Source organism: Capronia coronata (assembly GCF_000585585.1).
Source record: "Capronia coronata CBS 617.96 chromosome Unknown acBCG-supercont1.4, whole genome shotgun sequence".
Lineage (NCBI taxonomy): Eukaryota > Fungi > Ascomycota > Eurotiomycetes > Chaetothyriales > Herpotrichiellaceae > Capronia > Capronia coronata.
In genome coordinates this window covers 549,697-569,479 of record NW_006912896.1, presented here as the reverse complement: position 1 = coordinate 569,479, position 19,783 = coordinate 549,697, and the positions used below count along the sequence as shown (strand labels likewise).

The window sequence follows — 19,783 nt, the reverse complement described above, 5'->3', positions numbered from 1 at the left end:
TCGAATTGAAGTCTGAGGGGTGTGGAAAACGATCCGGTCAACGAATCCCCGAATACAAGCATTTCCGAGCACCACGCCAGACTTCCTCGAGGATATCGCGTCTGGGGAGGAGGGTCTGCATGTAGAAACCGAATTCAATCTCAGTCAGCGAGCCGTCTTGCAATTTTGAGTCACTCGGCTGGCAACCGAACCAAAAGGTCAGAGTCACAACCAAGAACCAGGAACCAACAATAGTAAGAAACACTTGTGTCTCATTGAACTTACCGGAAAAACCACAACCACCTGCGTCGCCCCCTCGACAATGACGGCAAGATAGAACCGGACTTCGAGCCCCTTGAAGGCCTCGTGGATGACGATATCCTGGATCTGCGTGGTGGGGATGAACGTCGTGGTCGCGCCCAAGAAAAAATACCGCGAACTGGTTGATGTTTGGATCCCCAGGCCTTGGAGGACGAGGAGTGATTCTTCTGCGAAAGACCGAAAGAGAGGAGGTCGTTCGTTAGCATAGGTTCATAGGTTTATAGGACATTGGGTAGCGCAGTGGAGTGGAATGTGATAAGATCCAAACGAGGTCCCCTGCAGGATAGGAAAGGTAGATCTCGATCTCTCTGTCGCTATCCACCTTTCTGGGCTTTGAAATTGAGATTGAAATTGAAAAAGAGAGAAGAAGGGAGAGGGAGAGAACGTGTGGCTCGAAGAGCAAGCACTCTCTATATCTCCCTCTCTTCCAACACCATAATTCCCAGCCTTGCAGTGAGTGATACTCATAGCGACACTGGTGATTGATGTCCGATGTCCGCCAGCTAGGAAAGACGAAAGTGAAAGTGAAAGTCAAGGGGATTTTACTCACCACCATAATCCCTCCTCAAGCACAAATACACCACGACCAAACTGAGCGGTCCCAAGATCCACCATTCCAGCCCCTCAGCCAGCGTTCTGACCAGCCCGCCGCCGAAACTTAGCTGGAGCGCAACATCTGCGTATTTCTCCAACGCGGCACTGCTGGTCCGCCCGACAATTGACTGCTCCTGTCCCTGGTGGTTGTGGTAGTAGTAATAGTACCCTCGGCCATACTGCTGCTGCTGCTGTTGGTGATGGTGGAGGTCGTAGTGGTGGTAACGTTGTTGAGCCTTAGCGACATTGAGCAGGATCGCGTAGGAGACTAATAAGATGCGAATCGTGTGTCGTAGCACAGTCAGAGTCAAGATGTTGCGGCCGACGAATTGGAGACTCTGCTTCAGCTTCAGCTTCAATCTAACAGACTTGGATGTTTTTGCTGCTGGTCCTGTCGATGTCGAGGTCGAGATCTGATGGCGAGGGCGGCGTGTTGTGACTGTGAATGATACGGTGGTTGGCGAGGGGAGGTAGACTTCGAGATATTGCGTGGTGCGGGTGAACATTTGTTAGATTGGAGATTAGTTGTCCGGGTTCGTGTTTTGTTGCTTCGGATGGTGGAAGGGTCAAAGCCTTGGTGGAATGAAAAGAGAGAGAGAGAGAGAGAGAGTATCGTTATAGGAGGGAGGAGGTTCAAGGGTTCAAGGGGGAGAGAGAGAGAGGGCGGAATCTGGTTAGGAAAAACAATGATCCGACTGCAGCCTTGCACGGTATTATTGGTCAGCTGCCCCATCCTTTCCCCTGCTCTGGGCGGGTTTCCTCTTTGCTCTCTCTCACATTTCCTGTCGGACAACGTCTTGCTCAGATACAAACACGGATACAGTGTCATTATAAGTCCGGCTTTTGGGTTTGGGGGATATTGTCCTGCTAACATCCTTCTATCTAGTCCAGTCACGACTCTGAACCAGGTCGTTGGAGTACTATTCTATACTTTTGTCGAGGGTATACAGTCTTCTGGGGGGTTTATAGGCAGTCCCACTCTGTGGCTTACGTCTTGAAGAATAACCCCAAAAGGCAGGCGAAGCGCGTTCACACCCTTACACCCCATCTCAGCTGTTAGCAGGGAGGATTTGGTACAGTCTGGCGCTCTTCCTGGCGGCATACGCAACATTTCACTGCCCACTCTGAGCCTTCTTCTCCTCATGGAACAAGTCACTCTCTGACAGCATGGTCAGTTTGCATAATGACGTCTCTGCATTTCTCCATGATTGCCACCTGTCGCCCAATGTCATCGAGATGGCCCAGAACGACCTTGTTGCTATCCACGACACCGTAGACCGCAAAGGGTATCCCGACGTCAAGGCAGAAATCACGAACCAACTTCTGGGCCCGCCGAAGATTATGTCTCGGGAGACGGGGGAAGAGATGGTGGACAGCCTGAAACTGTAACCCGCCATGCAGGAAGTCCAGCCACGGCGGACAGTCGACGTCCATGGTGGTACGAAGCATTCTCTGTGGGAAGCTTTCCTGCGGCCCGAGGCTGGCCGTGCTCATTGCAAAATGCGACAGAGTGAACTGGACATGGAGGGGCATCGTGGTCATATGGCTGACCATGACGAAACCGAAACGACTCCAAGCCGTCTGGATGGATCTGTAGACGAGGAAATACCCGAACCACGTCCAGAAGAAAATGTGCCCGGAGAGCTCGAACCATGGGTACCACCAGGTTCGGCCTTTCCTGCCTCCTTGGAGAAGATGCTGCCATGAAAGGACATACAGGTTGAAGCGACCGAGCGTGAGGCCGGCGTAGTAATAGTATGCCTGGTATCTCAGCAAGAACTTCGAGACACGCGTGTGACTCATGATCCGCTCGTAGTAGGTCGAATAGATCGAGTTCATGAAGCGGAGGGAGACGGCGAAGAAAGGAAGATGTTGGATATCAGGATCGTGCTCTGGGGCATTGGTGGCGACGTGATGGATGTTGTGGCTCTTCTTCCACCAACCCATGGAGAGGCCTCCAATGTGGCTGCCGACTGTCATTGCGATAACCGAGTCGATGGTGAAATTGTGCGTGATTCCGCTATGGCCCGCATCGTGGGCGATGAAGACCATTTGGTGCCAAAATAGCCCGAGAAAAACACCCCCGATCAGAACCCACCCATGGTAGACGGCGAAAGTCATGGCAAAGAAGATGACAGTGCACCGAGCGGCCTCGATACCATAAGCGCTGTAGTGGCATTGATACAGACCTTGGTCGTGAAGCCGTTGATCCAAGAGTCGATATTTGATCGCAACGTCGCTCTGGATCTCGGTCCCTGCAGCGGGATACATGGAAGGATCCAGCGTGACCCGAGTTTTGTTCCCAAGATCGATAAGTGACATTGAATGTTCCTTCTCGTCAACCAGTGGGTCCTGTGAATTGGATGTTGTGGATGGCTTCAGATCATCGTCACTGTCAGAGGCGAGGCATCGTTTATGACAAGTCGGCGAGTCTGGAAGAGATGCAACATCCGATAGCATGCAGGGGCTGTCTGTTGACATGTCTGAGCCTTTGTCGTCCAAGAGGACACCATCCCTATCCTGATAGCTCCCGCCCTGGATTGGTGGAAGGAGGTTGTCCCATGTACCTTCGATGGTTCCAATCTGGAATCTTTGCATTAAGCTTATGGCGCCCGGTGAATGGAACCTAACAGGCAGGTCAGTCCCCTAAGCCCGGGTTTCTTCTTCATAGCATGGAAATTGCTGCACGTAGAGCGTACGCATTGATCTCATCGGTGGCATCTTTTCCCACCACATGGAGGACTATTTTCGCACCACCAGGATGGAATGGTAGCCACGAGTCGAGGTTCAAGACCTTCTGCTTGAAAATCACAATCGTCGACCCTTTCGCAATCAGACTTTTGATATCCTCGATGGAGAGCACGGCAGTACGTGGATTGCGAGAAGTTGGACCAGGCATATCATTTGTTGGCAGAAGAGATAAACCATCAAGTTGCAATCGAGGGAGAGAATGTCTATAATACTATGGCTCGGATATAAGCTTGGACGTGTTCCCGTGGAAGGGTAGTCGAGAAGAGAGAGACAAAGACAGATCGCGGGTGCCTGGGATTGTATTTCGTATGAATGCCAGAAGTGGCTCAGAGGTTTGCTGTCTCCACCATCCGCGCCTGTCTGCACCTTTCAGGAGAATGGAGACAGGGATGGACCCTATCCGCGGCTCGCAACTGTTTTGACTTTCCCCAGACTGATGGGAGAGGTTCATAGCCATCCAATGCCGTAGAAAGTGTGGAGGGGGTTGTGTCGGTCTCGGTCTCGGTCTCGGTCTCGGGTATATCAGTATAGTTTCGACAATGAAGACGTACGATAAGACGACAATTCTCCCTTTTCCTTCTGAAATTCTGGGGACTCGTCGCATGACTTGGCTCTAGATGTGGCCATGAGCAAAGTCGTCCACTCTTTTTCACCAGAGTTCACTGCCAGCGAATATGGGCAGAGATCGAGAGTCGGCAATCATGCTCTCTGACAAAGTTCGGTTTTACAAGGACTTCACAGCTGCTCTCATCAGGATCACTTACGCTGACATTTGTCATAAAGTGCAGGCTTTCGAACATCGGTTAACATACCGACAATCACCATCCGCAAAGAATGTCGTCGTCGTGGGAGGATCATTCTCTGGCGCGTTTCTGGCCCAGAGGTTAGCCAGCACGTTGCCGACAGGATATCGAGTCGTCCTGATAGAGAAGAACTCCCACTTCAACTACGTCTTCAACTTCCCTCGTTACTCCGTGCTCCGGGGACGCGAGCATCTGGCATTCATTCCTTACACCAACCTTGCGCGGAACGCTCCGCCAGGAATCTTTCATCACGTCCAGGACACCGTAACGCAGATCGAAGGTGACCGAATACAACTCAAGTCGGGAAATGCACTCAGCTTCGACTATTTGGCCATTGCAACAGGGACGTCACGCGGTCCGCCCGCAAGGCTCTCGTCTTCGGCAAAGGCAGATGCCTGCACGGAACTCCAACGCGCCCAACAAAGCCTATCTGCAGCGCAGAAGATTGCTGTCATAGGCGGCGGACCGGTGGGAGTCCAGTTGGCCACAGACATTAAAAGTGTATATCCCACAAAGTGCGTGTCACTCATCCACTCGCATGATCGACTGCTGCCCAGCTTCGGCCAGCGTGTCCAAGACTACGCGACCAAGGAAGTGAAGGACATGGGCGTGGACGTTATTCTCCAGGCGAGGCCAACGATACTCAAACAACTGACAGCTGAGCCTGAGGCTAACAGCATCCGACTTCGCTTTGAGAATGGCCGTGAAGAGGATTTCGATCTAGTGGTACGTTTCAGCCTTTTCTGGCATTTCGCCTGTTGTGACATGGTTGCTAAATGTGAGTGACCTCAGATTCCGTGCATAGGCCAACGGCCGAACTCTTCTTTCGTACGCAGCCTCGCTCCAGAATCCATCTCCATGTCTTCCGGCAGATTGCTGGTCAAGCCAACCCTTCAGCTTGCGGGGGAACGATATCCCAACATATTTGCATTGGGAGATGTTGCGGAGACGCTGGGTCCCAAGATGGCACGCGCAGGTATCTCACAGGCCGAAGTCGTCTGCAAGAATATCGTCTCCATGATCAAGCGAAGAGAGCGCTTGAAAGAATATGTACCAGATCCGCTAGAAGGCGCTTTGAAACTCAGTCTAGGAATCGTGAGTCGGGTTACTTCCTCCAATTTGAAACAGTTCCGCTGATAACTTGTTTGCGAGCAGAAACGATGGGTTATCTCCTATACCAAAAGCAATGGTCGAGAAATTCTGTTCGATGGCGAAGATAAATCAGTCGACATGGATGCTGCGCAGACATGGAAACAGCTGGGTGAAGATATTGAGACTGCCACTGCCCAGGACAAGGAGACCGGTGTCATGCGAGAATCATTGTCCGACAAAGCACCCAAGGAGTAGACCATGTGTGGTTAGATGGCTGTCCGAAAGGCTCTTGTAACAGTAGGCAGGCGATGACAGTCGACTAAATGTTGGCAGATTGTTCAGTGTGCTAACCGGCTGCGGACACCATGACCAAGGCCTTCATGGTCAACGCGAGACTTGTCATCGTCGTAGTCTGTCAGGCTGATATCGATGCCTCGTCCGTCGCAGACTTCAAGTTGTGGGCATCTCACCCATGACATTCTTAGAAATACACCATCGGCGGTGCGATTTATCTGATCTCAGAGGGCGTAGAGTTCGTCCATCTGATACATACAAGCGACACCATAGATGCCACTTAAGTATCGGAGCAGCAGGAGAACGTCCATATAGCCGTCGAACACAAATCGTAGCTAGAGTGACAACGCAATAGCTGTGGTGTTCGATTTGGAGTATGAAGTCCTGTGGTAGAGTGTTTTGGGCGTATATTCAACAGAATCACCTATCTAAGTATAGTCGCCGCTAAATCCAGACATGTAGCTCGGCTGACCTGCCTATCTAGTGGTTGCACTGTTTTCCCGTCACGGCCATGTGTAACAATACCTTTAGTACACTTCCTGACGCAAGACTCTGTCAAGCAGCTCAACCCTTTCCACAGGTACTTCCATCGCGAAGCTTGAGCGGATTGCTTTCCGCCAAGATGGCCGACGACCAGCGTGAGAGCAGAACATCATCTCCTCCTACCACGAATACTGACAGGAAAGAGCGAGATTCGTCCAGAGGCCAAGACCGCAGACGCAGCAGATCGCCCCGGAGAGACAGAGATAGACGGGAAGATCGACCTCGGCGCAAAGACGGAGGCTTCAAATGGAAAGAGAAGCGTCGAGACGACGACGACGACTCCAGACGAGACCGCGATTCGGGACTTCAGCGAGGCTACAAAGACCATTATCGACCACGGCCACGATCTCGATCACGAACGCCGCCCCCGCGGCCACGTTCGCCCAGGGCGCACGATAGGGAGCGAGGGACAAAGAGCGAGAATGCGGGTTCGAAGCGGTCGGATGACCGAAACGGCAAGCAAGAGAGAAAGGAGAAGAAGGAGAGAAGGGCTGCCCCTGCGGCCCCGCCACAACCCATGATCATTGTCTACGTCAATGACAGACTGGGGACGAAGCAGGCGATACCATGCTATCCCACAGATCCTATTAGTCAGTGTCCGTTTATGCCATGTGTTGGGTAGAGGCTAATAGTTGGTAGAGGACTTCAAGGTCATTGTCGCATCGATGATTGGCCGAAAGCCTCATGAGATCCTCCTGAAACGACAAGGCGAAAGACCGTTCAAAGACCAACTGACGTTACAAGACTACGGCGTCAGCAACAATGTCCAACTTGACCTTGAGGTGGATACAGGGGATTGAATGACTGCAATGTGGTTATATCGAACCCATTGTAATTCGGCAGACACTTGAAAACTTCTTTTACTGAGTGAAGGGCAAGAGCCCGGTTGGGTCAGAGATGGGCATGATGCAACCTGGGAACATGCTCCTCTCAGCATACTCCCTTTACTGTGGTTGAGATGAAATAGCCGCAGACATGTTCAGTACTGCCATAACATCTCTGTAATTGCTTCCTCTGACGCCATCTGTCTGACCTCGGGACATTTGAATGGGGAAGGAAAAGGAAGGTGGGGCGAGACAAAAGTTCTGTAGCCGCATCAATCACCAACCAACCAACCACTTCACATCTTATTACCTACCTAGAGAACTCATTTTCTCTTGCTCCTGTCATGTCGACGACGACGACGACCACCGCCGACAATCTAGGTCCCGGCCTCATGCGGGCTGTATCTACTCAACTTCAGCTATTACTCCCCAGCTCTTCTTGAGTTCGCTGTGACAGCACCCCGAGACTTCCTCCCCCACCACCCTCCGTTCCCGAAGTTCTGAACGAAATCCTCCCAACTCGGACGCCCCTCCTTAGATCACCATGGTTCGCAATATCGTCGTTCTCGGCGGCTCGTCCCATCCAACCCTGACCGACACAATCTGCGAAATCCTCGGCATCCAGCAAGGTTCAGCTCTCTTCTCCAAATTTTCCGTCGGCGAGACTCGAGTCGAGATAGGAGAATCAGTGAGAGGAAAAGATGTCTATATCATACAATCAGGCGGTGGAAAAGTCAACGATCATTTCATTGAACTTCTCATTGCCATCTCGGCGTGCAAGACCGCCTCGGCGAAGAAGGTGACCGCCGTGCTGCCACTCTTCCCTTATTCGCGCCAGTCGGACATCCCCTACAACAAGACCGAAGCACCTCTTGTCAAAGCCTCGAACCTGTCCAACAAGCTGGTGGCAGACTCCAATGGGTATACTTTCGACAGTATTCCACCCACGCCGCACCCAGACAGAGGCGAAAGCCATGGGCTGACCAATAGCAATGCCCACCTACTTCATAAAGTCGCTTCCCGATCACAGTTGGACGAGGTTGAGCATAGCCCGACACATCAGGCTCGCTTCAATCACTATCGCGACTCTAGCACCCACTCAAGCACAAAGTCGGACTATTTTGCTGGGTCTCGAAAACGGGGAGACTCGTTTACATCCATGACCAACGGTATCACCAGCCACGATTTTGCTGCAAAAGTGGATCCTCAGGACAGCTTCAAACCTCGTCCTGGCTATCGCCAATGGGTCGCTCAAGCGGGCACTCTGGTGGCCGACTTGCTCACCTGTGCTGGTGCCGACCACATCATCACAATGGATTTGCACGATCCCCAATATCAAGGCTTCTTCGACATTCCCGTTGACAATCTGTACGGTCGACCATTGTTGAAAAAGTACATCCAGCACAATATCCCAGACTATAAAAATGGCGTGGTGGTCAGCCCTGATGCGGGTGGTGCGAAGAGGGCCACTGCGATTGCCGACTCCCTAGGCATCGAATTCGCTCTGATCCACAAGGAGCGGAGACCGACCAAGATTACAGACCGGCAAAATGCCACAATGATGTTGGTTGGCGATGTCAGCGGAAGGGTTGCCATCCTGATTGACGACTTGGCTGATACCAGCAACACGATCACCAGAGCAGCGAAACTCCTGAAGAAGGAGGGTGCTAGCAAGGTATACGCGCTGGTCACCCATGGTGTCTTGAGTGGTGATGCAATTGACCGAATCAATGCAAGCGCGCTAGATAAAGTCATTGTCACCAATACAGTGGATCAGCGGGATCATAGTAGACGATGCCCGAAGTTGGAGGTTCTCGAAGTCGGACATGTCTTCGCTGAGGTAAGTTCTTGTTAAGGTACGACCAGAAAAGAAGAACCACTGACGAAATGTCTTTTTTCAGGCTATCCGCCGAGTCCACTACGGAGAAAGTATCAGTGTACTGTTCCAATACGACTAGGTGTGCTCGGGAAGACAGGTCGATGGACTCTGTCAGCTACTGGCCATCTCGATGGGCGCCTACATCAGCCGGCCCATCAGCAACGTCTTGCGAGGGGTTGGAGCAGTAGTGGCCATCGTCGCGCCGCATGCATGTCAAAATGAATCAGGGACATTAGGGGGGATGTGGGGGGTCAACACTCTTTATGTTATCTTACATTGAAGCCCTCACCAGGTTTGCAGGAGAAGAAACCAGTCATACCATACAAAAACACCAACAAAACGCACCCGAAACACAGAAGTGCCTTGAACCAAGTGCTGGAGAGGTCTTCACCGAGGCGTTTGGCATGGATGGAGGAGATTGTTCGCAAGCACCGACATCACATACATAGGTCATAGGCACACGAGGGACGGCTGTCTGATTATCACTTTCAATCATGAGATTAGCTACACACCATACCTCAGGTTCTTGTCTTTTCATACTAAGCGGTGCTCTTCGTGAATGTCTGCGGCAGCCATGTTTGTTGACAAGTAGCAGAATAAAAGTAGCAGAACAACTCCGCATAGCTGTGCACCGAATGTCAGGTTGGATATGCTGTTCATTGCGAACGCCGCTATAAAGCTGGAACTGGTAGACTCCCATGCCTAAGACCCGTTTCTTGCCAAAACGCCGTGCTGTTCCCGAGATGATTCTGTACGCATCCCTTGTCATTAAAATACACTGATGTAGTTACCGATTCTCTCCTTCTGGTTTTGGGCAATGCATTCGGCAATCCAGGTGATGTTTCGGATTTCCTGCAACACAAAAGTCAGACCGTGTTTGTTTTTAAAGAGGAGAGAAATAGGGCCACTCACCTGTTCTCTCAGTTTCACCCAGGCGTAGATGACGGCGTGGGTGAATTGCCGCGTGAAGACCATTTTGGAGAGTTCCATTTCTTTCTGGTAGAACAGGTCCTCCAAAGACTTGGACTCCATTCCCATCCCTCCGACCATGTTGCCTCCACCGACGCCGCTGCTCTGATTGAAGCCGACCTCGTCAAAGAATCGTTTATAGTCACCGACACCGCTGACGGCGAGTCCCACCCCTTCCATATCGTCTGCTCTCGACAGCATCAAACTGCCCTCTGGATATAACTTTCCGAACTCGGGATACAGCTTTCTACGTTGCTCCTTGGTGAGCTCGGTGCCGAAGGAGTTGATGGTGATGTTGATGGCGCGTCGGTCTGCTTCGAACTCCAGAATCTCGGACATGATTTCTCCCGTCGGAGTCAGGCCCATCTCGGGGTCGTTGTTGACAAAGTTGTAGAAGTCTTCCAGGTAGTTCTTGTAGAGGGTATTCCGCACGATCTCGATGTTCAGTTCGTCCAGATCCTGATGGCTCAGGCTGCCCTTGAAGTACGGGGCCAGTGGCGTCTCGATGAGCACCGAATTGTATAGCTCTTCAATGTTCGTCGCCACGCAGAGCACCGGCATCGTCTCGAACCATCCCAGCGGATGACATCTTTCTAGCAGTTCCTTGGTATCTCGCTCGTGCAGCGTACCGGTGATCAGCAGTGCGACATTGTCGATCATGTATGAGTACGTCAGGTACTCCATGAACTTGGCCAACGAGCCTGTTGCCTGTCCTTGCAGATACCGGAAATCGGCGACGAGCTTTTCGGTCGTGCGCAATGCAAGAGCCGACGTGGATGGATTGGGAGGCAGAGTCGACAGCGCCTCGCCATACGCAGGACCCAGCTGCACTTTCACATCGTCGATCGATTCGCATTGTGTGAGCTATGTCGAGGTTAGTTGACGACGTGGGCATGAGATGAGAATGGAGGATATACATTGCCGTAGTTGGTGCTTGTCAGTAGCGAGTTTCGATACCCGCGCACCACGCCTTCCAGATAGCCCCCATTGACGTTGAATAGGAGACCTGGCATTGTCGTCAGTTGGTGTGGAATGTCGTTGGACGTGGGCTATACATACCCTCCATTTCGTCACCCACCACAGTTCCGAATGCTGGCTGCGAAGGTAGCAGAATCCAGGTGGTGCAAGAAGGTTAGGGCGGTGAAGAGGTATCCTGTGCAGTTGCCAGCTCTGTTGTCAAGAAAGGATACGTTGGTGGACAGTAGTACTAGGCAGGCGAACACATCCATCTCCCACTCCCGCTGTCTTTCGATGTTGGAGCTGCGCTCGCCGCACTTGCCGCTTCGAGGCATCTACGAGCACAGTATGGGGCAGTCTTCATGCCGCTTTAGAGAGGTACTTTCATACATCCGGCTCAAGGAAATCCCAGTCCTTTGAGTTCTACAAGATCTCTTGGGGAATATATTGCGCAAGGGTATTTTCAATCTCTCTGGTAATTCCCAAACCATATAGTTCTTGCATCCTGCTGTGGTTGGGGTGGGGAACCCTAGGATTGGCATAACTTGAGCAGGTATACAGTGATGACAACGACATCCAATGTATGGAGCAGTATGACAGGGCTATATCTGCATGAGGCATGAGGCATATGAGACTGTACAACCATCTAGGTCCCGAAGGGAGACGATAGCGTGGCATGTATGCGGTACTCGGTATCTTGTTGGCAGAGGTATGGATCACTTTTCCCAACGTACAAGCATGTAACCATATTATATACCCTGTAAGCTACCTGCCTACGTAGAGTAGCATGTCGTTAACCATGTCGTATCATATTTCTCGTCTTTGTTATCCTCAACAGAGGAGCATGGTGACCAGAGCTGAGCAGTGTCACAGCCAACTGCAGCTGCAAGGCTCAACTCCATCCATTGTCTCTGGGACACCAGAATGTCTTAAGACCGAATTCGTTTTGCCGGCAGAGACAACTGTCTGCCTCCATTTCGAATACAGGCTCCTGTTCTCTGAATAAAATCAAAGCGAAGCCGGCGTCAGGATCTCGGGTCGACGGCCAAAACTGCACCCCAAAAGTATTTCCATGATTATTTCTCAACCAGCCTCTTCTCCACGCCCTCTTTAACCTTTTTCCTCGTTTCGGCCAGCTCGTCTTTCGTGGCATCGAACCGGATATTCCCGGCCTGGTTAAAGGGATTCTCCTCGCTCTTCTCGAACTCCTTGCGCACGATTTCGATGCGCTGCTGTTTCCTCAGGCCCGGATGCTCGACCTCGATCTGCGGCAGCCGGCGCTCCTCGTAGGCCTTGTAGGCGGCCTTATACCGCCTCTCGGGATGACGATCAAGTTTAAGATCGTTGGCCGGGCCGGTCGTGAGGCTCAGGGCGTCAAGAGCGTTGTCAATGCCTGAGGCACTGATGGCTTTGTCTTTGGCGCTGGGTTCGCCGTCGAGCTGGCCGAGATCCAGGGTACCCGTGCGGGTCTTCTTTTCGGCCGTCTTCTTGTTGGCGCCCTTGGGCGTGCTGCGCTGGTTCTTCTCCTCTTCGGCCAGCAGAGCCTCACGTTCCGCTTTCTTGGCTGCCTTCTCCGCCGCCTTGTCTGCGGCCTCTTGTTTCTTCTTCGCCTCTTTGGCTCCCTTGGACCATTTCTCCTCGTCCGCCGCCGCTAGTCGAGCCTCGGCCTCTGCCTGTTTCTGTGCGGCCGCTTCGGCTTTTCGGGCGTTGCCCGCTACTTTCTTCGTGTTCTCTCCGGCCGCCTTTTTGCCGCCCATCTTGCCCTTGACGATTGTGGACTATGCGGCGACGAGGATTGGAGGGTGCACTGTTCTGGGTGTGTTTCAAATAGGCCTTGACCGTGACGAAGGTGGTCAGATTGACAATGACGAAAATGCGGATGAACTGCGTCGGAGAGAATGCGCGGAGGTTGACGGGCATGCGCAGCGGAAAAGAGAGTGTGTTCTATATTATAAGTGCAAGTCGTTTGGGCGATGGACCCAGTCAATACCTATCACAGACAAGTGGGATAGGATAGGACTCCGACTACGGCGTGAATTGCTAACGTCAGGCTGTGGGTTTTGGTGGCGTGGAGGGACGTTAGGCAGTAATTGGTAGCAGTAAGGCTAAGGAGGCTCCCTACGTCTATTACTATACTATTACCTGCCCTTATCTCCTCCTCGAGTCATGCAACCTTGCTCAACTTCCCCCCTGACTCAATGTTTATACACAGCACTGCATATGTAGTACCTCAGCTAACCTAATGTATCTGCTCCAGGCATTAGAGATGGTTGCATTGATTTCATCATTTCGGGTCCCGACGAGCAATACATGTAGAGATCTACCTAATGAAGTCGTAGGTAATCAAATGGTCGGTCTCTTGCGCACCGCCTGCCGCTCCAAACTCCATCCAGCTGATCAACTTGAATGCCACGCCCGGCACTCTCCTTCTATCACAGATCATATCATCCTCAGTGGCGTCCTCATGCCTGCAAAGCCCTGTCTCATGAACTTGTAGCGGTTGGGCACAGCCTGCAATCTTCTGAATGCCTCCCTGACATGCTTCGGCTCCACGGGTGTCCTACCCTCCTCGGGCATCTCGAAGAGACTGCACCCTTCTCGCTTTCTCTTCTTTATTGTGTCTTGATCGCCTCGACCCCCGTTGGCCTTCTTATTCGCCAGATCCTCGGCGGCCTTGACCTTCAATGCTTCCTCAGTCAACGTCTGCACAATCTCAAACGTCAGGAATCCGAGGATATCGACGACGTCGTCATTGGGCTTGCTCTCAATGATGGTCCCAAATCCAGCCCACTCTCGAAATCGTTTGCCTTTGCGGAATGTGAAACTTGCTTGTCGACAATCGGACCAGTACACGTATTCATCCTTAGTCATGTTCTTGGTGCGCTCATCGGCTGAGGCCAAACGGGCCAAAGTGGCTTCATTCTGCTCCTCTTCCTCTTCGTCTTCCTCGTCGTCTCGTTCGGGTACTTGTTCGGCATAGAAGAACTGTGCTTCCCACGGCAAGACCAATTTGGCTTTCTTGTTCCCGCTAGATTTCTGTGGTGCTGATGGGTTGACTCCTCCAGACGCCTGTTCTCGGTGTTAGGACATGGGTGACGAGGAGCAACAACTGGTGATTGTGAATGTCTTACCTCTTCGAAGTCTCCAACATCGCCGCCGTCACCGCCCCCCTTGTCGTCTGAGTCTTTGACGTTTTTGCGCACGTCCTTCCATGACAGAAATGTTTTCAGTCTGGACACTTTCGCTCGGTCATGCCGGATCTGGAAGATAAGATCGACAATGGAGATGGACCTTGATCCTCGACGGTTCGCAAGCGCGGTGGCTTGTGTAAGCTAGCAATATCGTAAGCTTGGGGTGGATATCTAGTCTAGGGTTACTGGTTGCGTACCATCTCAAGCACTTGTTCGCGAACAATCTCTTCGATCATCCAGGTGGTTTCGGCGCTTGGTTCGGCTGTTTCACCACTCACAAACATCATCTGCGCAATGACATAGGTTAGTCTCAGCTTGAACTCTTCTGTGGTTTCGCAATCATCGTCAGCGGCGGCAAGCATCACGCCGGTGGGCTGGTCGGACTTGGTAGGCGAACATTCGCCGTTAGAGCCTGCTGGACTCTGCATGTCTCCTGGGATGAGGATTTATGCAAACGCTCCTCTGAGGAGCCGCCAATGTCAGAGCGGTGGTCTTCCCAGGCTTCGATAGAGTAGATCGCAGTGTAATTTGAGGCTGAACATGTCCAAGTGGAACGTCGATCCTGTTCTGGCGACAATAACTTGATGGGCAAGGCAGTGCTGGTATTTGTAAACAATTGCCCATAGTTGCCATGCGAAGTGCAGTGAAGATAAATGCTGCTTTCTTGTGCCAGCCCGTGTGGCGCGCTTGAACGCAACGCAGCCTTACACGCGCGCCAGTGACGGCCCGCACTGGGAAAAGGTGCAGATAGACGCAGGCAAAAGGCTGGAGGCCACCCGAGTCTCACCACAAGCGCTGCATGGAGGTGCCAACAGGACAATGCAATGCCATGCTCATTCTCAGGGTGCCATCCTCGTCCTCATGATAGCAGTCTCATCGCGCTCATTTCAGTGGACTGCGCCAGGCATGCCTCATTTGGCACTCGCTTATGCACTAACTGGCCGTTTCCGCGAGACACAGCTCTCTCGTACTGGACTGAGACTTTCTCCTGGCTTGAGACCCCATGTTCGCGCAACGTTGTTCGGGCAGTCGTCCTCTTCCACTCTGTCGGTACGGTGTCATGCGAAGGCTTTTGAGCACATCCGTAGTTTGCCATTGGTAACATTGGTTCCCACCGGCGAGCAATTGCGCATAGGAAGCTGACAACAAAGAGTATCTCACCTGTTGTATTTCCTGCCGATACTTTGCGGGCCGTTCGCCCGCCATCCTGACCGCGCAGGCACGCAGCCACCAAAGTTCCACCCTAACAGTCCGGTCTGTCCTTTCCCCTTGAAGTTGCGAAAGGAGGACACATGCAGACCTCGCCCGCCTACTTAAGAAGATGGATAGCGATGAATCAGGACAATCTGGATGAGAGACCGAATGGCGCTCCTTCGGTCCTGAACCCTGGGATTTGACGTTGTCCCAGTATTGCCGAAGTTTCCCCGCGCACCCAGCCCGCGAATTTCTGTTTCTTTTTTACATGTATGTATTCGAGTCACCCAAACCCTCCACACAACCCGCCGCCGTCTACTCGATCCTGGTGTCAAGTGCAGGCGACATGCTGTATCTCGTTGGTCTGGGCCTCGCCGACGAGGCCGACATCACGGTCAAGGGTCTAGAGGTCGTGAAGCGCGCTGAACGAGTCTACCTCGAAGCATACACCAGTATTCTCCATGTGGGAAAAGAGAGATTAGTAGGTTGGTGCAGCGTCATTGCCTCTCATACTGAGAGACATCACACGCGGAGATGTCGCTGACCAGGACCATGTCTAACAGATACGGTAGGAGTCTTTCTATGGCAGGCCAGTCATCGTAGCGGACCGAGAAATGGTCGAGTCGTCGAGCGACGAGATCCTCGAAGGCGCCGACAAATCAGACATAGCATTTCTCGTCGTGGGTGATCCTTTCGGGTATGCAGGACACCTTTGTTCTCATGTGGTGATGTACTGACAACGCAGGGCCACCACTCACACAGATCTCGTCCTGCGCGCGCGGGAGCTTTCCATTCCTACCAAGTCGATTCCTAATGCCTCCATCCTCAACGCCATAGGCGAGACAGGTCTTCAGCTTTACAACTTTGGCCAGACGGTGTCGATGGTGTTCTTCACCGAGACCTGGAAGCCCGCCAGCTTTTACGACCGAATTCGCGAGAACGTTTCTATTGGTCTTCACACCCTGGTCCTCCTGGACATCAAGGTCAAAGAACAGTCGCTGGAAAACATGGCGCGAGGTAGAAAGATCTATGAGCCTCCGCGGTACATGACAGTCGCTCAATGCGCTCAGCAAATGCTCGAGATCGAGGAGGAGAAGCAGGAGAACGTGTATAGCGAGGACAGTCTTGTCATTGGCTGTGCCAGAATCGGTGCAGATGACCAGGCGTTTGCATGCGGGACGCTAAGAGAGCTCTGTGATATTGACCTAGGCGCTCCTCTGCATAGCTTGGTGCTGCTCGGTAAAAGAGCTCACGAGCTGGAACGGGACTACATCAAGTCCTTCGCAGTGGATGCAACGACGTTCGACAACAGTTGGGAGAAGTACCACGGGAAAAGTTGAACAGGTGTATTCCCACTTCTGCTTGTCATGGAGGATCGGTCGTTCGAAGAGATGATCTGACTCAGACGCCGCTCAAAGCACAGGCATACGCTCTGCCCTGAATCCCCCTTCTGCAAAAAGTCTCTACCATGGCCCAAACTGCCATAGAGGGCTCTCTCCCATATCAGGGGTTCCTACCGACCTCCACATGTCGGATCTTCGACCAGCCTTTGAGCTCCTCAACATTCGGTTCTGGTGGGCTTGAGTTCCCTGATCCCCTTATACCGTCTCGACACGCAAGCTCAGCCAAATCCACACAGAGATCCAAGCAGATTTTCGACAGTTCCCAGGCTTCGGCAAAGAGAGCTCTTATACGATCAGTTTTCGACGCTGTTCAGCAGGACTGGGACCTGGACACTGTGACACGAAATTGTGGCGGCATCGACCTTGATGTGTGTGCACTTTGTTCCCCTCCACGGCGCAAGGTCTGGCGGAATCGATTGTGCCTTCTCTCTCGCTGCCCAAAAGTCTTCTAGGTCTAGGGCTCTTGCTGAGCACCGATGGAGTTCAACCAAAACACTGTGGACCACTTAGACCGCTGCAGTGGTAGGCGCATAGTCGCCGGCTATTGCTGATCTTGTCGGATCTACAGCGCAGTGTATGGCACACTCCTGGCCGCTACATGTCCGATCCAGATCTTGGAGATGCCTGCGCCGACGGTATCAACCATGCGCAGAAGTAAAGTAGTTAGGAAGTGTGATGGCGATCATGCCGCAGTAGAGTGAACCTTACCGACGGTGTAGGAAAAGGGCGGAGAATATGAATCCTCGCTTCTCTGTCCGCGCTACATGAATATAATATTATATGATGTTTTTATCACTAATTACTGCGTATTGTGAACACTCATTACGCACATGCAACGTGCTGACAGCGGCTTCTCCACACAAACTCCGCCTTTTCTTTTATCGGTCGCGGTCTTCACCACCGCCTGCTTACTACCTACTAGTACGTACTTCCGCCTTTCTGGGGGGTTGCAAGTGCAAGGGCAAGCGCCCCCCTTGTCGCACAGAGCAAACACCGCTTTGTACCACCACCTGCCCTCCGCCGTGTTGCCTCCGATCTCTTCGCGACCACAAGGAGCGGTCGACGGGGAGAATCTGGGACTACTAAGTATCATTGGGCTGCATGTAGTCTTTATCTCGACATCCCCTTCAAGTTTGCTCTGCAGTGTTCCAGAGACATGCATCCGCATCAATGCATGTTTATGGACGCTCAATGCTTTGACCTATCGACCGGCGTATGACCAGCAGCGGCGGCAAGTCAAAGACACCGCGCTGTTCAGTTCTGTTCAGCAACTACAGCGCCGCTGGGTTCTTATATCCTCTCGATCCTCGGCGCAACAGCCTTTCCCCAGTACTTGGGTACGAGCCAGGGCATTGTTTGTCTTGCTTTACTTTTGGAGATTCGACAGGAGCAGGGAACAGGTTATCTGTGGCTATTCCCGCCGGATCAGCGCTCTGGGAAGGACCAAGCGAGAAATACAATATACAGCCAATACACAACGAGGGGAAAGAGGAAGCAGGAAGAGAAGAGGAAACACAAGCTATAGAGAGATGCCGGTCTACCTGGTCCACGGCTTCCGCTGGCCTCGCGAAGGGTTCAGCGGCATCCGCGTCCATGCAGTCGTGCACAACCTCGACGACTGCAGCGTCGAGTACATCCAGAACGAGAACTCACGGGCCGAGATCCTGGCCAGTTTCCGCCGCGCATGGCCGGAGATCATGGACGCGCTGGACGGGCCTGCCTTTGGCACAGGCGGGGGCGGAGGCGGTCCTGCTCGAAGCAACAGCAAACTAGAGTTCATCGAGCAGTACAACCCGGACGATCTGGAAGGGCCGAACGCGGTGAGCCAGCCGTATGCATATGTGGCGGACAAGGTGGTCATGATTGCTGCGAATCCCGGGGCTGCCAGCACAACCACCACGGCCAGCAGTGACACCATAACACCCACTCGTGTACCGCAGGGAGTCCCCGCATCCCGAGCAGGAGGAGGGGCCCAATCGACGCCGCCCAAGACTCCCTCTAAGAAGCCACTTCTGTCGCCGCGAACGCCGACGGTGCCTGCGGCTAGTGCGGACACCACTACGGCGGGAAAGTCGGTGGCCGGACCCTTCAACTCCTCGATCGCGCACGATATCACTGCGTTGAGCATCAACGTCGACGAAGTGGTCGCCGAGGGACCAGGGACGTCGGCAAAAGCATGGGAAGCGTTCGCGGACCTGCGCGACAAAATCGCCGAAGGAGAAAAGATTGGCTGGTGGGTTGTCTACAACGGGGATCCAGACAGATCGTACAACGAGGACGTCGACGAAGATGCGGAAGGAGACGAGTACGACGCGGAAATGGAGGTGGATGGCGATGAAGGTATGAACTACGCCGGATACCGCAACGAGAACATCCAGCTGCAAGCCCGCCAACAGCAGCAGCAGCAACCTGTTGCTCGACCTCGCACTGCCCCGGGGGACAACAAGGCTCCTGGTCACCGTCAACCTGTGCCGTCTTCTATACCTCACATAGCCACCCAGCAGCAGCAGCAGCAGCAGCAGCGAGGCCTCACCGCCCTTCCAGTTCGGCCGGGCCCTCCAACGACAAGCATGCCGACGGCACGTGCCCAAAAGGGAAAACAGAAGGAAAGCATACCGGAGCCAGCTAAACTCAAGGAAACGGCTAAGTCTCAAGGGTTGCGGAAAAAGTTCTTTGGCAAGCGATTGTGATGCTTACACGTATGATGCATGGTAGAGTCTCTAGTAAGTGGACCGACTTCGGCAGGCTGTAGGCTCTACTAGACGAGACAGCATCGATGTTCCACATAGCTGCCCTGCAGTGTGGCAGGCTAACAGGAATCACGCAACTGGTCGCCGTGGTTTGGACTGGCATCGGTTGGGAGACATCACCGCTGAGCTTACGTCGCAGTAGGTCTTCACAGTCGCTATGGCGAGACCTCTTCATCTTATCGTCGTGCCATTGTATCTGCACGAGGGCATATCGATGGGCATAGCAAAACGTTGTTAGT

The 19,783-nt window shown here is 52.8% G+C and overlaps 10 protein-coding genes across 10 annotated transcripts; 5 read left to right on the top strand and 5 right to left on the bottom strand.

Annotated features, from left to right (window-relative positions):
• Positions 1-37: 37 nt before the first annotated feature.
• A1O1_04772 (uncharacterized protein) lies at positions 38-1,400 on the bottom strand (the record flags this gene model as incomplete). The annotated part of the gene is made up of 3 exons (XM_007725661.1): positions 38-178; positions 265-467; positions 851-1,400. 3 exons carry the CDS (start codon positions 1,398-1,400, stop codon positions 38-40), a joined length of 894 nt encoding a protein of 297 aa, XP_007723851.1.
• Positions 1,401-2,046: 646 nt separating this feature from the next.
• On the bottom strand, positions 2,047-3,793 carry A1O1_04771 (uncharacterized protein; the record flags this gene model as incomplete). Its single annotated transcript, XM_007725660.1, has 2 exons — positions 2,047-3,520; positions 3,594-3,793. 2 exons carry the CDS (start codon positions 3,791-3,793, stop codon positions 2,047-2,049), a joined length of 1,674 nt encoding a protein of 557 aa, XP_007723850.1.
• Positions 3,794-4,319: 526 nt separating this feature from the next.
• Positions 4,320-5,795, top strand: A1O1_04770 (uncharacterized protein; the record flags this gene model as incomplete). The annotated part of the gene is made up of 3 exons (XM_007725659.1): positions 4,320-5,174; positions 5,241-5,543; positions 5,604-5,795. 3 exons carry the CDS (start codon positions 4,320-4,322, stop codon positions 5,793-5,795), a joined length of 1,350 nt encoding a protein of 449 aa, XP_007723849.1.
• Positions 5,796-6,456: 661 nt separating this feature from the next.
• Positions 6,457-7,177, top strand: A1O1_04769 (uncharacterized protein; the record flags this gene model as incomplete). The annotated part of the gene is made up of 2 exons (XM_007725658.1): positions 6,457-6,967; positions 7,017-7,177. The coding sequence occupies 2 exons, from the start codon at positions 6,457-6,459 to the stop codon at positions 7,175-7,177; spliced, it is 672 nt and encodes a 223-aa protein (XP_007723848.1).
• A 568-nt stretch (positions 7,178-7,745) lies between these two features.
• On the top strand, positions 7,746-9,159 carry A1O1_04768 (ribose-phosphate pyrophosphokinase; the record flags this gene model as incomplete). The annotated part of the gene is made up of 2 exons (XM_007725657.1): positions 7,746-9,041; positions 9,103-9,159. 2 exons carry the CDS (start codon positions 7,746-7,748, stop codon positions 9,157-9,159), a joined length of 1,353 nt encoding a protein of 450 aa, XP_007723847.1.
• A 689-nt stretch (positions 9,160-9,848) lies between these two features.
• A1O1_04767 (V-type proton ATPase subunit D) lies at positions 9,849-11,062 on the bottom strand (the record flags this gene model as incomplete). Its single annotated transcript, XM_007725656.1, has 3 exons — positions 9,849-9,932; positions 9,993-10,913; positions 10,967-11,062. The coding sequence occupies 3 exons, from the start codon at positions 11,060-11,062 to the stop codon at positions 9,849-9,851; spliced, it is 1,101 nt and encodes a 366-aa protein (XP_007723846.1).
• Positions 11,063-12,082: 1,020 nt separating this feature from the next.
• Positions 12,083-12,763, bottom strand: A1O1_04766 (uncharacterized protein; the record flags this gene model as incomplete). Its single annotated transcript, XM_007725655.1, has 1 exon — positions 12,083-12,763. The coding sequence occupies one exon, from the start codon at positions 12,761-12,763 to the stop codon at positions 12,083-12,085; it is 681 nt and encodes a 226-aa protein (XP_007723845.1).
• A 682-nt stretch (positions 12,764-13,445) lies between these two features.
• A1O1_04765 (transcription initiation protein SPT3) lies at positions 13,446-14,625 on the bottom strand (the record flags this gene model as incomplete). Its single annotated transcript, XM_007725654.1, has 3 exons — positions 13,446-14,075; positions 14,138-14,338; positions 14,395-14,625. The coding sequence occupies 3 exons, from the start codon at positions 14,623-14,625 to the stop codon at positions 13,446-13,448; spliced, it is 1,062 nt and encodes a 353-aa protein (XP_007723844.1).
• Positions 14,626-15,737: 1,112 nt separating this feature from the next.
• A1O1_04764 (diphthine synthase) lies at positions 15,738-16,731 on the top strand (the record flags this gene model as incomplete). Its single annotated transcript, XM_007725653.1, has 3 exons — positions 15,738-15,872; positions 15,964-16,088; positions 16,137-16,731. The coding sequence occupies 3 exons, from the start codon at positions 15,738-15,740 to the stop codon at positions 16,729-16,731; spliced, it is 855 nt and encodes a 284-aa protein (XP_007723843.1).
• A 1,592-nt stretch (positions 16,732-18,323) lies between these two features.
• On the top strand, positions 18,324-19,484 carry A1O1_04763 (uncharacterized protein; the record flags this gene model as incomplete). The annotated part of the gene is made up of 1 exon (XM_007725652.1): positions 18,324-19,484. The coding sequence occupies one exon, from the start codon at positions 18,324-18,326 to the stop codon at positions 19,482-19,484; it is 1,161 nt and encodes a 386-aa protein (XP_007723842.1).
• Between the last annotated feature and the right edge of the window lie 299 nt (positions 19,485-19,783).